Source organism: Cebus imitator, unplaced genomic scaffold (assembly GCF_001604975.1).
Source record: "Cebus imitator isolate Cc_AM_T3 unplaced genomic scaffold, Cebus_imitator-1.0 Scaffold472, whole genome shotgun sequence".
Lineage (NCBI taxonomy): Eukaryota > Metazoa > Chordata > Mammalia > Primates > Cebidae > Cebus > Cebus imitator.
In genome coordinates, this window is record NW_016107787.1 from 518,980 (window position 1) to 534,951 (window position 15,972).

Here is a 15,972-nt window from a genome sequence, read left to right on the forward strand (position 1 = left end):
AGCTCTAGAGTTCGAGGCTGCAGTGAGCCGTGATCGCATCATTGCAGGCCAGCCTGGGTGACCCCGGGAGACCCTGTCTTGAAAAAAAGAAGAAGAAGAAGAAAAAAAAAAGCGAATAGACGAGTCCCAAGGCTGAATGTTAAAAGACCAGGACTCGGGATTAGAGGACCTGGCTCTATCACTACCCACCTCCAAATCCTTGCTCATGTCATCTCACTTCTGAACTGGGCCTGTTTGCTCCTATTAGAGAGGGCGGCTTCCACCCCCGCTGTCCAATACAGTGGGGACTAGCAGCCACATTTGACTATGAAACGGGTCTCCTTCGCGTCAAATACGCACTGCATTTCAAAGACAAAAAAGTCAAATATCTTACGAATAACTTGAATATTGATTATATTTTGAAATAGTATTTTGCACATTCGGGGTTAAATAAAAATATTTTAAAAATAAAAAAGAAAATGTACCTGTTATTTTTACTATTTTGATGTGGCTACTGAAAATGTAAATGACATATCCCTTTCAGCTTTAAGACTCCTCCAGGAACACTGTGGACACGTAATTCGTAGGATTTGATTTCCTCGCGTTGAGATACGGAAGGATTGGCCGGGAGTGAGCGAGATGGGGCGGGGCCCCGCAGGAAAACACAGGCCCCTTCGGCTTTTGCTCTCGCTCTGGGAACTGGAGGGACCCTCGACTGCCGCGCGGGGTCTGGGGTTGCGCGAGTGGATCGCATCTCCAGGCGGGGGCCGTCAGGGGGCCGGGGGCGAGCGCTGCGGGCCGGGCGGGGCCGAGCCGGGAAGCGGGTTGGTGCGTCAGCCTCCCGCGCCGGGAAGGAACCGGTCCGAGGCCCCGGGCGGCCGGCGCGGGCGCCGCGGCACGTCCGCAGGCTGGGTCGCGAGGTGGCGACCGCTGAGAGGCGGGAGGGCCGAGGCGGGCCTGGGAGGCGGCCCGGAGGTGGGGCGCAGCCGGGGCCGGCCCGCGCGGGCTTCATCTGAGGGCGCACGGCCTGCGGCCGAGCGTGCGGACTCCCAGGCGTGAAGCGACGACCGGTTGCCGGAGCGGCTATGGGCCGCGGCTGGGGATTCCTGATTGGCCTCCTGGGCGCCGTGTGGCTGCTCGGCTCCGGCCACTGCGAGCAACAGCCCCCGGAGACTGCGGCACAGAGGTGCTTCTGCCAGGTGAGCAGTGTGCGCTTTGGTGCTGCGGGTCCCGGCGCCCTCCGCGGCACGCTGTGTCCCGCACGCCCAGGCAGGTGAGCGGCTGGGGGTGCGTCTTTGCGTCTATTCCCGCCGAGAATAAGACTCCGGTGCTGCTGCCTGGTGGCCGGGACTGAGTCTTCAGCTCGCCTGGCTTGGCATGGACCGGGCCCCCGCGGCAGCCTGGAAGTCGGCGCGCCCTCCGGTGCCTGGGACCAGCAGAGGGGTGTGGGTGCACGCCGTTGAGTGGATTTATGCATCTTGGTTGAGCTCTGCCCAGGGAGAGTGTGCACAGTGTATACACAGCTCCTAGCCAGTATTTGCTAGTTTCACAGAACCTAGATCTTTCTAACTTCAAACTTGACCAGGAACTTGTGTACCCAGTACCTGTGCAGCGTGCATTTCGCCAGCCTTTTTGGCTAAGACGTTTGTGGGCTGCTCTCAGATCTCGATGTTAGGCGGAAGAATGGCTGCGTGTGGTTTTTCTGTATAAACCCAACTACCTGATGTCTTTGGGACTGCAGTTGCCCTCTGGTTTGTGGCCCTGTGTGCTCTTTTTTTCGAAAGTAATGAGATTCTCTGATCCTGACACCCATTAAGCTGGTATGAATTGGGAGGATGATCCTTATTCTTCAAAGCACAAGTTTGATTACAGGCAGATTACGATCTTTTCTTTCTGTAAGAGATGTGGTTCCTTGAGCAAAAAATTCAGAGAAACTTACAGGTTTCCGTTATCCTCAGTATCTGGTACTTCAATGTGATTACTCTTGTCAAAGCCATCTTTTGATTGACTCTGTTAATAAAAATTACTTTTTCTACAAAATTAAGGGGTAGGCATCCATGTTATTCCTAAGTGGATTTTGCTATTTATTATCAGAAATAACATTTTATGTGTTTAGGAGCGAGATATCATGTCAAAGGAAAGATGTGTTTAAATATGAAAGGGTTTTCTTTCACTGCTTTACATTCTTGGATTTTGTTGTTTTGCTGAGTGATTTGGGAGTTGAGGTGAGTGTTATCTAGGAAACTAAGGGAAGTTGAAAGAAAATTGCTGCTTTACAAATAAGACATCGAAAAGTTCTTTACCCTCAATGATTGCAAACGACACACAATCAAGTACCTAAAAGGAAAAAGGGTCATTTTTTCTTCTCATATAATGTAACATAGAGATTAAGCATTTAAAATATAACATAGAAATGACCTTAAAATAAAATATTCGGTACAGAAAAAAGATGTCCAATGTAACATTTTCAATTACATTCTGGAGATTTGAATAGTGGAATAAAAAAGTACACGTTGAACTCTTCAACTTTTACTTTTTTTTCCTTAATAACCTTTTTGGAGTTCTGCTTAAAATTGGAGAACTTTAAATTCTTTATATTTATTTTCTTTTTCTTTTAACTGGTGATTAAACTTTTTTCCTCTTTCACAGTATCCTCAGATTCAAATGCTTCCTTAACATAAAATTTTGTTAAGCCCCTTTCTTTTTCTCTCACAACAAGGGTAGATATCTGTGTTCCTTTTCAGAGTCAACCTTGAAAAATAGTAAATTGGGCTGGGTGTGGTAGCTCCAGCCTGTAATCCCAGCACTTTGGGAGGCCGAGGTCGGAGTAGCTCTTGAGTCCAGGAGTTCAAGACCAGCATGGGCAATGTAGTGAACCATCTGGGTGTGATGGTGTGCGCCTGTGGTCTCAGCTACTTGGGAGGCTGAGGTGGCAGGGTGGCTTGAGCCCAGAAGTTTGAGACTAGCCTGGTGACCCTGTCTGTTATTAGTCTGGGTTCTCTAGAGGTACAGAACTAAATGAATATATACATATAAAGGGGAGTTTATTAAGTATTAATTTACACGATCACAAGGTCTCACAATGGGCTATCTGCAGGCTGAGGAGCAAGGAGGGCCAGTCTGAGTTCCTAAACTGAAGAACTTGGAGTCTGATATTTGAGGGCAGGAAGCATCCAGCATGGGAGAAAGATGTAGGCTGGGAGGCTAGGCCAGTCTCTCTTTTCACATTTTTCTGCCTGCTTGTATTCTAGCCATGCTGGCAACTGATTAGATTGTGCCCACCCAGATTCAGGGTGGGTCTGCCTTTCCCAGCCCACTACCTAGTGATTGAGGCTGCAGTGAGCCATGATTGCACCACTGCTCTCTAGCGTGGGTTGACAGAGCGAGAGTGTGCCTGAAAATAATAATAAATTGAGGATCATATAGTTAAAAAACCAGTTTTAACAGAAATTTAGAAATTTAGAATGGTCTACTTAGGATTTGTGGAAGCCTAGGCAAAAATAAAAAAAAAAGATCAAAAAATGGTCTACTTAAATAAACTATAAACAGAGACTATCAATTCCAGTTCAATAAATAAAACAATATGGCCAGTAATGGAAGGGATGAGGATGAGGGGAGAAGGGAGGAGAGGCGGCAGAGAAAAATAGAGGCAAGCTTATAGACAGATATACACAGAAAAACAGCGTGAGAGGGAAAAGAAAAAAAAATGGAGAAAGAAAAGGGGAGATAAATGGTGCAAATCATTCATTCAACAAACGTAACCACTCTGCGCATTGACCAGTGTTTGCGATACAGAAATAACTATGACATTATCCCTGCCTTGAAGAGCTTACAGTTTAGTGAATAATGTTCATTGGGAATTCATGTGAGGCACAGATCCTAAGCACTTAAAAAACAAGTCAGGAAATACTGCTAGGAACTAAGTCAAAAACTAAATTTTTACGTAATGTTTGGAAATACAAGTTAAAGTCTTCTCTAGTTCTGTTTACAATATCCAGTGAGCTGCCCAGTTCTGTCGTTTTGTTAATAGTTTTATCTTTTGTTCCTGTTGCGTGTCCTCCTTACCACATCTGCCTTCGGTTACCACATCCCCACCCATCATCCCCCGTTGCAGGGTGCCTGGCTTATAGTAGGGTTCAGTTCACAGAATTTCAGCTCTGATTTGAGCCAGAGCAGTGATCTTAGAAAGTCATTGATTTAAAATGTATAGAGCTCTACAAGAAATCTGATTAAATTCAACAAGCGTATGTTGAAACCTACTGTTAACAATTTTTGGGAGATCAAAAAATGAATGAAAAAAAAAGGTCTGACACTTCCAAGTAGTGAGCCTGGTGAATAATTGGTGCTCAACAAGTCCTAGGGAATTTATAAGATGTAAGCACTATGCCAGCAGGAATATATTTTTTAAATTTTTCTGCTTACCAAGCCATTTACATGTTTTCTGGAACTGATCTTTCAAATTGGTTGATAGCTCCAACTGAGTCTTTGAATTCGGTCAGTTGCTACATATGCCTGTTAGTTGACATCAGATCCTACTAAAACCATTTTCACTATATGTTGTAAGTTCCTTTAATAATAGTGCTTAAGTGTTAGTTGCTCAAAATGAGTGATTAATCGCTTTAGACTTGTAAATCTATATATGTAACCTCATGTAAGAATTGTGTATACAACCTTATATGAGGTTATATATATGGATCATGTAAGGTTGTATATACAGTCCTTACATATACTTTAAAAATTTTTTATTTTTAATTCTTTTATGGGAAATTGGCTTTCCTCCACTTTTGGGTGAATAAATCTATGAATTTTTTTTTCCCTGTGATCCAAAATGTCTATGAAGTTTTTTTTTTTTTTGAGATGGTGTTTTGTTCTGTTGCCCAAGCTGGAGTGCAGTGGCATGATCTCGGCTCACTGCAACCTCTGCCTCATGGGTTCAAGGGATTCTCCTGCCTCAGCCTCTTGAGTAGCTGGGATTGCAGGTGCACGCCACTTTGCCCGGCTAATTTTTTTTTTTTTTGGTAGAAACAGGGTTTCACCGTGTTAGCCAGGCTTGTCTTGAACTCCTGACCTCAGGTGATCTACCCGCCTCAGCCTCCCAAAGTGCTGGGGTTACAGGTGTGAGCCACTGTGCCCAGCCTGTCTATGAAGTTTTAACACATGTATAGTTTACATAAACATCTCCAAAATCAGGACCTACCCTTTCCTTAAATCAAAATAGTTTTTGTAGTAATAGGTATGGGCTTGAAGCAAATAAAGACCTTTCACAGTTTCGTATTTCTTTCTGACAATTATTGCCCCATTATATACCATTAGAGAGAATGAAGGTAACAGAACTTTAGTCCCAATTAATGGCATACCAGGATGTATTTTAAAGAAATAACCTCAGAATAAATATTGAAGCCCAGATATGGAGGCACTATGGACATCTTTTTCATTTAAATTAATTAGAAATAAGTTGGTAAACTCTTACTCACAATGTTTTATCAATCTTAATATGTCTAGTGCTAGTAACACTCAGGATAGCTTATTTGAGTGTGGTAAATCTCTGTCAGGCTAATGAAAGGGGAGAGTAGCTCAGAGTCCAAAATAAATACTCCAAAAATGGATCTTTTTTAGTTTGGAATGCATTTAGCAGATTTAACCTGTCAAGTGTATTGTTAGGTCAGTTGAAACGATGGTTTTAGGTGTTAGCACCAGTGGCTGGGCCATGGGAGAGACACTTGCTGATATGTTGAGTGGTGGGTGGAAAGAAGCCCGGGATTAAAACTTAGTCAGAGGGACCTTTGAAACAGGTTTTACTGGATAGGTGTCCACTGACTCTCAGTGTGCGCTGCATTCCAGGCTTTTTGAATAAACTGTATGGAAGAAATATTTTCCTGATGGTTGCCAGTCATTTGACAATAATTTAAAAGTTTTAGCAAGACTAAGACTTTAAAGCCAAAATGACCTGTAGCATTCTATGTCCTTAGAATGGTGCCAACCACGTGGTGTGGAATCTTTGGTATTTCTCTGCTTCCATTGACAGACTTGTCCCAGTGTGCTTCTGTCAACAGTTGAATACTTTTCATGCTCCTTTTTATAGTCATAAAACCCAATAAAATTAAATACACCTAAAGTTCTTTGCCAAATAAAGCACACTTCAAGCACATAGGTTTATTTATGTATCTCCCTCCACCTTTATTGAGGTATAATTGACACATAAAAATTGAGTATATTTAAGGTGTGTACCACATAAGTTTTCATATATAAGGTCCTTGACCTTTTTTTTGTTGTTGTTGTTGTTGAGATCGAGTCTCACTCCAGATTGGAGTGCAGTGGCGTGATCTCTGCTCGCTAAAATCTCTGCCTCCTAGGTTCAAGCGATTCTTCTGCCTCAGCCTCCCAAGTAGCTGGGACTACAGGCGCCCACCACTTTGCTCTGTTGGCCAGGCTGGTTTCAAATTCCTGACCTCAGGTGATCTGTGTGCCTTGGCCTCCCAAGGTGCTGGGATTATAGGCATGAGCCACCATGCCCAGCTCTTGCCCATTTTTTAATTGGGTTATTTTTTGTTGTTGTTGTTGAGTTGTATGAGTGCCTTTTATATTTTGGATATTAACATCTTGTCAGACAGATGGTCTGCAAATATTTTCTCCCATTCTGTAGGTTGTCTTTTCATTTTGTTGCTTCTTTGTTGCATAGAAACATTTTAGTTGCATGTAGTCCCACTTACTTATTTTTGCTTTTGTTGCTGGTGTTTTTGGTGTCACATAAAAAATCATTGCCAAGACTAATGTCATGGAACTTTTCTCCTGTGTTTTCTTCTAAAAGTCCTGCTGTTTCAGGTCCTATATTTAAGTCTTTAATCAGCTTTGAGTTGGTTTTAGTGTATGTTGTAAGATAAAGATCCAATTTCATTTTTTTTTTGCACATGGATATCTAGTTTTCCCACCACCATTTATTGATGAGACTGTCTTTTCCCATTGTATGGTCTTGGTGTCTTTGTCAAAGATTAGTTGGCCAGATATGTGTGGATTTATCTCTGGGCTACCTATTGTTTTCCATTAATCTATGTATATGTTTCTATGCTGATATAACACTGTTGTGATACTGTAGCTTTGTGATACAATTTGAAATTACACAATATGCTGTTTCCAGATTTGTTCTTCTTGCAAAATTGCTTTAGCTACTTGGGGTCTTTTGCAGTTCCATACAAATTTTACAATTTTTTTTTTCTATTTTTGCAAAAAATGCCATTGGAGTTTTGATAGAAATTGCATTGAATCTGTAGAACACTTTGGGTGGTATGGACATTTTAACCATATTAATTCTTCCGATTTATGAACATGGGATACCTTTCCATTTATTTGTGTAATCTTCAGTTTTTTATCATTGCTCTTTAGTTTTCAGCACACTAATCTTTCCTCTCCTCGTTAAATGTATTCCTAAGTATTTTATTCTTTTTGATTCTATTGTAAATATAACTTTCTTAGTTTTTTTTGATAGTTCATTGTTAGTGTATAGAAACACAATTGATTTTTGTATGTTGATTTTGTATCTTGCAATTTTACTGAATTTATTAGTTTAATGGTTTTCTGGTGGAGTCTTTAGGATTTACTATATATAAGATCATATCATCTGCAAACAGACAATTTTACTTCTATTTTTATTTACATTTATTTATTTGTGTTTTGAGATGGAGTTCGCTCTTGTTGCCCAGTCTGGAGTGCAATGGCGTGATGTCGGTTAACCGAAACCTCCGCCTCCTGGGTTCAAGTGATTCTCCTGCCTCAGCCTCCTGAGTAGCTGAGATTACAGGTGTATGCCATCATGCCCGGCTAATGTTCATATTTTTAGTACAGACAGGGTTTCTCCATGTTGGTCAAGCTGGACTCAAACTCCTGACCTCAGGTGATCTGTCCACCTTGGCCTTCCAAAGTGCTGGGGCTATAAGCGGGAGCCACCTCGCCTGGCCACTTTTTTATTTTTTATTTGGATACCTTTATTTCTTTCTCTTTCCTAATTCACACTTCGAGCGTGTTTAAAAGGTATTTCATAAAAAAAGAGGTGGTAGTGAGCCGAGATTGCACCATTGCACTCCAGCCTGGGAAACAAGAGTGAAACTCCATCTCAAAAAAAAAAAATTATATGCGGAATTAATTCTTTTTTTTTTTTTTTGGAGATCCCAAGTAGCTGGGGCTACAGGCGCGTGCCACCACACCCTGCTAATTTTTTATATTTTTAGTAGAGATGGGGTTTCACTGTGTTAGCCAGGATGGTCTCCATCTTTTCACCTTGTAATCCGCCTGCGTAGGCCTGCCACGTGCTGCGATTACAGGCCTCAGCCACTGCACCTGGCCGAGGAATATACTCTTAGAGTGCTTTGAGTGGAAAAATGATAATGTATGATAAGACTAGAATATATGGGTACACAAGAAAACTTTAGAAAGTGGTTTTTGTTGTTTTTTTCTTTCATTGCAAATTAAAGGATACTTCTAACATGAGAATAGTGAACAAGCAGTACAAGGTAATTTTCCTTTATCCTGCCTTTTGCTTTTGGTCAAATCAAAGAGTCATCGGAGAAAGTAATTGAGGCTCCCTCCACAGCTAACTGTTTGTTATCTAGTTCTTTGTTCCATTGGGGCGACATTTGTAAAATTTTTGGGAAATGTTAGCTGCACATTTGGCTGTATTTTTCTTATTCATTATGAAAATGCCATGTGCTGCTTTGGGGAATAACAAATGCTTCCCTTTCATTGGAAGCATTTAAGCAGAAGTAGGTTAATAATCATGATTAACATGTACTGACAATTTACTTTGTACTATTTACCTTGGTATCAAATCTTTGAGATGAAAACTATTACTATTTTCTCTTAAGATGACAAACCAAGGCCTAGAGAGGTTAAATAACCTAGGTAAAGTGAAAAAGTAATGTCTGGCAAAGATGGGATTCAAACCTAAGGAGGCCTGATGTTGGAACATACATGCTAACTTGTTACACACTACCTATTTCTTGAGGGATGTGAATGGAGGGACTTGCTGTTTGGCTTGGGAGGTTGTAAAAGAAAGCCTTCCAAGGCTCTCTATCTCTTAAAACACTAGGATTTTTTTTTTTTTTTTTTTTCTGGCAGTGTCTTACTCTGTCATCCAGGCTGGAGTACACTGGCATGATTATGGCTCCCTGCAGCCACGACCTTCCTGGCTCAAGCAATTCTCCCACCTTAGCTTCCTAATTGGCTGGAACTACAGACATGCACCACAATACCTCGCTAATTATTTTATTTTTTTTTTTGTAGAGACGGGGCCTCACTGTGTTGCCCAGGCTAGTCTTGAACTTCTGGGCTCAAGCAGTCCTCCTGCCTTTGCCTCTCAAAGTGCTGGGATTACAGGTGTGAGCCACCATGCCTGACCAAAAGGCTAAAATTTTAGAGTAGTCCATGTTATGTGTCAGGCCTACCTTGGTCCTCCTATTTACCATCCTTCAAATAGGGCCTTCTTATTGCTGCTTATTAGACTGGCCCTCTACCAAAAGCTTAGAGCATTAGAGCAGTGAGCCTCAAATGTTAGGATACCAACCTTTAAAAAAACATAAACATTTAAAAAAGTTCAGATTCCTATGGTAGGTCAGAGTTCTATTTCACTTTGGGATATAGCGTAGTAGTGACTTTCTCCCTTACCTAATTGTTCCACGTAGTCGTTCTTTATGCAGCCTTAGGACGTTCTGAAACAACACCCAGTCCTCGTTGTTACAGGTTGGTACCTGTCTTTGGTCTTAGTTGAGGTAATAGGATTTTGCTTTGTTTCCAGGATCCTGTTCTGTGTCTATTAACTGTATTTCACATTAGCCCTTTCCTGAGGCTCAATCCTTTTTTTTTTTTTTTTTTTTTTTGAGACAGGATCTCACTCCCATTGCCCAGTTTGGGCAGTGCTGCAGTCTCGGCTCACCTTAGTCTTGGCTTCCCAGGCTCAAGCCATCCTCCCACCTCAGCCTCCTAAGCAGCTGGGACTGCAGGCATATGCCACCATGCCTGGCTAATTTTTTTTGTATTTTTAGTAGAGACAGGGTTTTGCCATGTTGTCCAGGCTGGTCTGGAATTCCTGGGCTCAAGAAATCTGCCCACTTTGGCCTCCCAGAGGGCTAGGATTATAGGCATGAGCCACTGTGCCTGGCTGAGACTCTATTCTAGTAACATGCTTTGTTCTCTAGTTTCTAGAACTGGTCCTGCCACCATCTTCGCCAGACTCCCTCCCAGGGATCAGGTTGGCCGGCTTATCTGAGCTGTCAGATGGCATGGATTTCCGAGAATCTTCCTGTCTTTCCTTTAATGAGCTGTCTTCGTCCATTGAATCTCCTGCCCTGCTACCTGTGGTTGAGAATACCTCCTACTTCATATTTCAGGAAGGGGCAAAACATTTTAATATCTACCATTTATCCTGCCTTCTTTCCCTTTGAGGTCTCTTGGCTGTATGCCACCTCTGCTCCGGAGGATTTTTGCATTACTTTCTGGTTTGGGGCTTCTTAGAGCTTCCTTTGTAATGAGGATAGAGATAGGAAGAATGTTGTATACAAAAGCTTGTTTACCTTTGCTGCTTGCTTTACTTGCTGTGTGTGTTTCTGCCTCCTGTGCTTGTATACTCTGGGGCACTGAGCACACCATAGGTGACATGGTGCTAGATATGTTTAATGAGACAGTGTGGTGCTGGTCTCCAGTGATTAGTGGCAGGATCTCACTTTGTGGCGGAGGCTGGAGTACAGTACAGTAGTGGTACAATCTCGGCTCACTGCAACCTTTGCCTTTTGGGTTCAAGTGATTCTCCTGCTTCAGCCGCCCCAGTAGCTGAGACTACAGGCGCAGGCTGCCATGCCTGGCTAATTTTTGTATTTCTGGTAGAGATGGGGTTTCACTATGTTGTTGAGGCTGGTCTCCAACTGCTAAACTCAAGTGATTCTCCTGCCTTGGCCTCCAGAGTGCTGGGATTAGAGGCCACAAATAATTATTGAGCATCAATAATTAGTGTGCTTTCTGGAAGTATATAATTTTTTCGCTCAAGGATTTTATATTCTAGTGAGCAGGAGCAAAATAGATAAATTTTCTGCTGTGAGGTATGGTAGTACTTAAATAATAGTGTGTGAAGTGTCCCGGGAGCAGCTGGGAGAGGCAGATAACCCAGCAGGTGGTAAGAGTAGCAGAAGGACAGCTTCCTGAGAGAGGTAATACTGAGCTGAATCTTGAATATTTTTACCTTAAAAATGAATTCCTCGGGGGAAAAATGGATGGCTTGAAACTTGCTCTCAAGTTTTTCATGTGTTTCTTTTTGTAACTTAATGTCTCTACTTTGCAGATATCCCTTTGGCCTTTGCATTCTTTGTATAATAATTGGTATCAAAGGGGAGAAACAGCTATTTTTTTGTCCCTAGAACTTCTGCTCTTAAGGTTCAAAAGAAAGTTTGAAAAATCAAATCTTTTAGCTTAAAAGTACTTTGTGTTTTTGGTATCCAAAATTAGGACTCTGAGATTCTTGTATATTCAGAGAATTTTTGGTAGGAAAAAGGACAAATTTGCATATGAAATGAAAATAGTTATTACATGGCAAAATGTGTAGATGAGATTTCTAGAAACTGAACTAGTCCAAAACAATTAAGAGTAGGAAAAGCAGTAAAAAGTTTCTCTTGAATATTGCTGTTATCATCCAGTGTATTCTTATTTCTTTTAGGTGAAAAATTTCCATTACTGTTTTGCTATATTCGCAAATTAAAAGAAAGTTTACGATTTTATGGTATTCTAAAATACTGAATCTTAATTCAGTATTTCATTAGAATATTATTTATTTTCTTCCATATCAGTAGATTTTAAAATTATTTATTTCTAGGCAATAGATCTTCCTAAAATATAATCCAAAGTAGTTTAAAATGCAATTATCTAGACTAAAGTATGATAAAGATCTCTTTTCTGCAGCATGCTATATTAAAAATTTTTTTTCTAGGTTGTTTTGTTTGTTTTTGTTTTTGGAATCATTATATATTTGTTTCTTAAAGCAATCTTTAATTAATTCTGTTAGGTATTTTTCTAGCCCAAATAAACATCCAAGAATTTTAGTTTAATTTGGCAAGGAAGATTGGTGAAAAAAAGGAAAAAAATCTGGTTTCATAACTGATAATATTTATTATCACTACCATTGTGTCCTAGGATATGTGTATTTAATAGCCTGATTTAGTAAATATCATTAAGATGTTAGCTTTAAAAATGTGAAGATCAGGATTGACTTTGAGGTCAGTTTGCTGTTTCAGTGTTTTAGTAATGATAAGTAATTTCTAAGCACCCTTCCAAACCTTTAGGAAATTGTTATAGCCCAATATTTGAGGGTTGTTAGATCCTTACTGAAAACTAAGGATGGGAATGCAGCTGTGCTTCAGGAAAGACAGGTCAGTTCTCCAAGCAGCATATACTCTCTCTCTATCTCCTACCTCTGCTTCTTTGTGTATCTTTTTCTACCCCAGCGCCCAGCCCGAGAATTCCAAGGACAGTCAAGCTTTGTGTATCTTTTAAAACCTTTTCTCTCTCTGCCAACTGGCTCATGTGCTCCTCAGTTCATATTATGGAGCATTCGTTTACTGGTCTAGCCACAGGAGACATGTCTTCTTGTTAGTCTCAATTCTAGGTTCCCGGAGAGGCGATCATGACCGGGTTTGAGTTAGATGCCTACCCTTAGTCAAGTCAACTTTGGCCTGGAGGGCAGTTACAAAATAAATGATTGCCAGGGAACCAGTCTGTGTGTGTGTGTGTGTGTGTGTGTGCTTGCATGTGAACACACGTGTCTTGAGCTCTGCACACCCTACAGAAGTATTCACTGTATTCCTCTTGGTATATAGCAAGAGCAGCAATATTACTAGATTATTGTCATATCCCATCTCAAGAAATTATGTGGGAGGAGGGAGGATAAGGATTGGTTGAGTAGGGGCTGTTTCATAACAACCATGTGAGGAAAAAGAATCCTGTTGCATCTAGGACATTTCCATTTAATATTTCATTTTCTTTGTAACAGGTTAGTGGTTACTTGGATGATTGTACCTGTGATGTTGAAACCATTGATAGATTTAATAACTACAGGCTTTTCCCAAGACTACAAAAACTTCTTGAAAGTGACTACTTTAGATACTACAAGGTATTTCTAATTTTAACTTTTTATGTAAGAATAAAGTTTAAGCAGATAGTTACATTTTCTTAAGAATTACTGAGCTTCAAAATTGTGGTTATTATTTAAAATTGATATAGGCTTTATTAAGGAAATTCAGTTCATAAGAGTGTACCATGTGATTCTGAAACCATCTATTGGATAATTTTAATAACTGAATTTTACACTCTAAAGTTAGAACCTCATTGGTTAAATTGAAGTTAGGACAGAAATTATTATATATTCTTATCAAGATTGTGAGATCATAATTTTCTAAAACATCAGATTGGCTCCAATTAATTAAAATAATTAAATGTTTTTTAGTAGAATCATGACTTTATTTTGACCTATATTGTTTTAACAAATCACTTGTACTATTTTATCTTGAGATATTTACTAGAAGAGTTTAGAAAACCTGATCATTGGAGTATTTAGTTGTAGTCAGAGTTTAAAATTGTCCATTTTCTACCTGTTAACTCTTTCTTGTTTGAAAAGAATAGGAGTCGAGCTACTTTGGCTCCTAGTTGCCATCTGTTTAGAGTCTATTTAGTGGCAGTCTGTGTCTTTTTTTTTTTTTTGTAGACGGAGTCTTGCTTCGTTACCCAGGCTGTAGTGCAGTGGTGTGATCTCAGCTTGCTGCAACTTCTGTTTCCTGGGTTCAGGCAATTCTCTTGCCTCGGCCTCCCAAGTGGCTGGGATTACAGGCGCCTGCCACCACACTTGACTAATTTTTGAATTTTTAGTGGAGACGGGGTTTTGCCATGTTGGCCAGGCTGGTCTCGAACTCCTGACCTCAGTTGATCCATCCACCTTGGCCTCCCAAAGTGCTAGGATTATAGGCATAAGCCACTGTGCCTGGCCCAGTCTGTGTCTTTCTAACCAGGTCTGCCAATGTACTTATACTAGCCTCACATTTATACTATTGTTGGACCTGGCAACAGATAGGTAGAAGAAATAATATATTTGCAGCTGATAACATGACCAAATTATAGCACCATAATTTGTAACTGTCAATTATTACCTTGGGATTCTGATTTTTATAACTCTTTTTCTATTATTATTTTATAGGTAAACCTGAAGAGGCCGTGTCCTTTCTGGAATGACATCAGCCAGTGTGGAAGAAGGGACTGTGCTGTCAAACCATGTCAATCTGTGAGAACCATGTATACATTTAAAAACTGTTACATCCTTTTTTATCCATTAGAACATTTTGTTTTATTTATTTATTTTAAGAACTTTTTATTTTTTGAAAAAACAGATGAGATTTCTCCATGTTGCCCAGGTTGGTCTTGAACTTCTGGGCTCCAGCAATCCACCTGCTTTAGCCTCCCAGAGTGTTGGGATTATAGGTGTGAGCCACTGTACCCGGCCCATTACAACTTTTTAAAGGGGGCCAATATAACTAAAATAATTGTGCAGTCCTTAGTTTAAATATAACATTCAATATTTACACATTAAAAACCTAAACTTATAAAACCTATTTTGAATTACACTGCCTTCATAATAATAGGATTGAAATTTTGTGGTTAATATAAATCTTTGACTTATTAAGTAGATTGATAGTAGTTCTTTTGACTTGATATTTTTTTTCCTCTTACATCTTTTCTGAACCTAGTTTTGTATATAGCATAATAAAATGAAATTAATCAAAATATAAACGAAATACCCCCCTGCTTTTTTCAGGTGTATTTTTGCCTTGGATTTCCTGGGGTATGAGTGGACAAAACACCTGGTTTTACTTAGGTATTTTTGGACCATTAAAATTTGAAGTATTCTATGTGGAAACAGAGTTTTAAAAATATTTTTGAATGATCATTTATTCCCTTTAAAAGTACATCTTTTTGACCAGTTGCAATGGCTTATGCCTGTAATCCCAGCACTTTGAGAGGCCAAGGCAGATGGATTGCCTTGGCTCAGGAGTTTGAGACCAGCCTGGCCAACACGCTGACACCCTGTCTCTACTAAAATACAAAAAAAAAAATTAGCTGGGTGTGGTGGCGTGCGCCTGTAGTCCCAGCTACTGGGGAGGCTGAGGAAGGAGAATTGCTTGAACCTGGGAGGCAGAGGTTGCAGTGAAGCAAGATCACGCCACTGTACTCCAGCCTGGGTGACAGAGCAAAACTCCGTCTTCCAAAAACAAACAAACAAACAAAGTATATCTTTTTATTTTACTTTTAAAATTGTGGTAAAATATACATAACATAAAATTGACCAGTTGAACAATTTTTATGTATACAGTTCAGTGGCATTAAGTGTGTTCACATTGTTATGCAACCATTACTACCATCTATATCTAGAACTTTTTATCTTCCCAACCTGAAACTGTAAAGTGTTGCTGTTTATAAATCTTAATTTCTCCCTCCTCCCAGGCCCTGGCAGCCACCACTCGGGTTTCTTTCTTTCCAAATTTAATTATTCTAGTTCTTCATATTAGGGGAATAATATAGTATTTGTCCTTTTTTGGATGGTGTATTTCACTTAGCATACTGTTTCTAGGCTGACACATGTTGTAGCATGTATCAATTCGATTTTTTTAAGGCTGAATAATATTCTACTGTATGCCTATACTATATTTTGTTTATACATTCACCTGCTGATGGACTTTTGGGTTATTTCTATTTTTGGGCTATTGTGAATAATGCTGCTGTGAATGTGGTTACACAAATATTTGTTTGAGTCCCTACTTTAGTTTTTTGGGCTATATACTTAGAAGTGGAATTGCAGGCCGGGCACGGTGGCTCAAGCCTGTAATCCCAGCACTTTGGGAGGCTGAGGCGGGTGGATCACGAGGTCAAGAGATCGAGACCATCCTGGTCAACATGGTGAAACCCCGTCTCTACTAA

General features: G+C 40.3%; 1 protein-coding gene across 1 annotated transcript in view; it reads left to right on the plus strand.

Moving 5' to 3' along the window:
• Nucleotides 1-833: 833 nt before the first annotated feature.
• The window catches only part of ERO1A (endoplasmic reticulum oxidoreductase 1 alpha), a 58,904-nt gene continuing 43,765 nt past the window's right edge, over nt 834-15,972 (plus strand). The window contains exons 1-3 of the mRNA XM_017512400.2: nt 834-1,178; nt 13,001-13,120; nt 14,198-14,281. Coding sequence (XP_017367889.1) covers nt 1,065-1,178; nt 13,001-13,120; nt 14,198-14,281 — 318 coding nt within the window. The 5' untranslated portion in view covers nt 834-1,064. The remainder of the gene's footprint in view (nt 1,179-13,000; nt 13,121-14,197; nt 14,282-15,972) is intronic.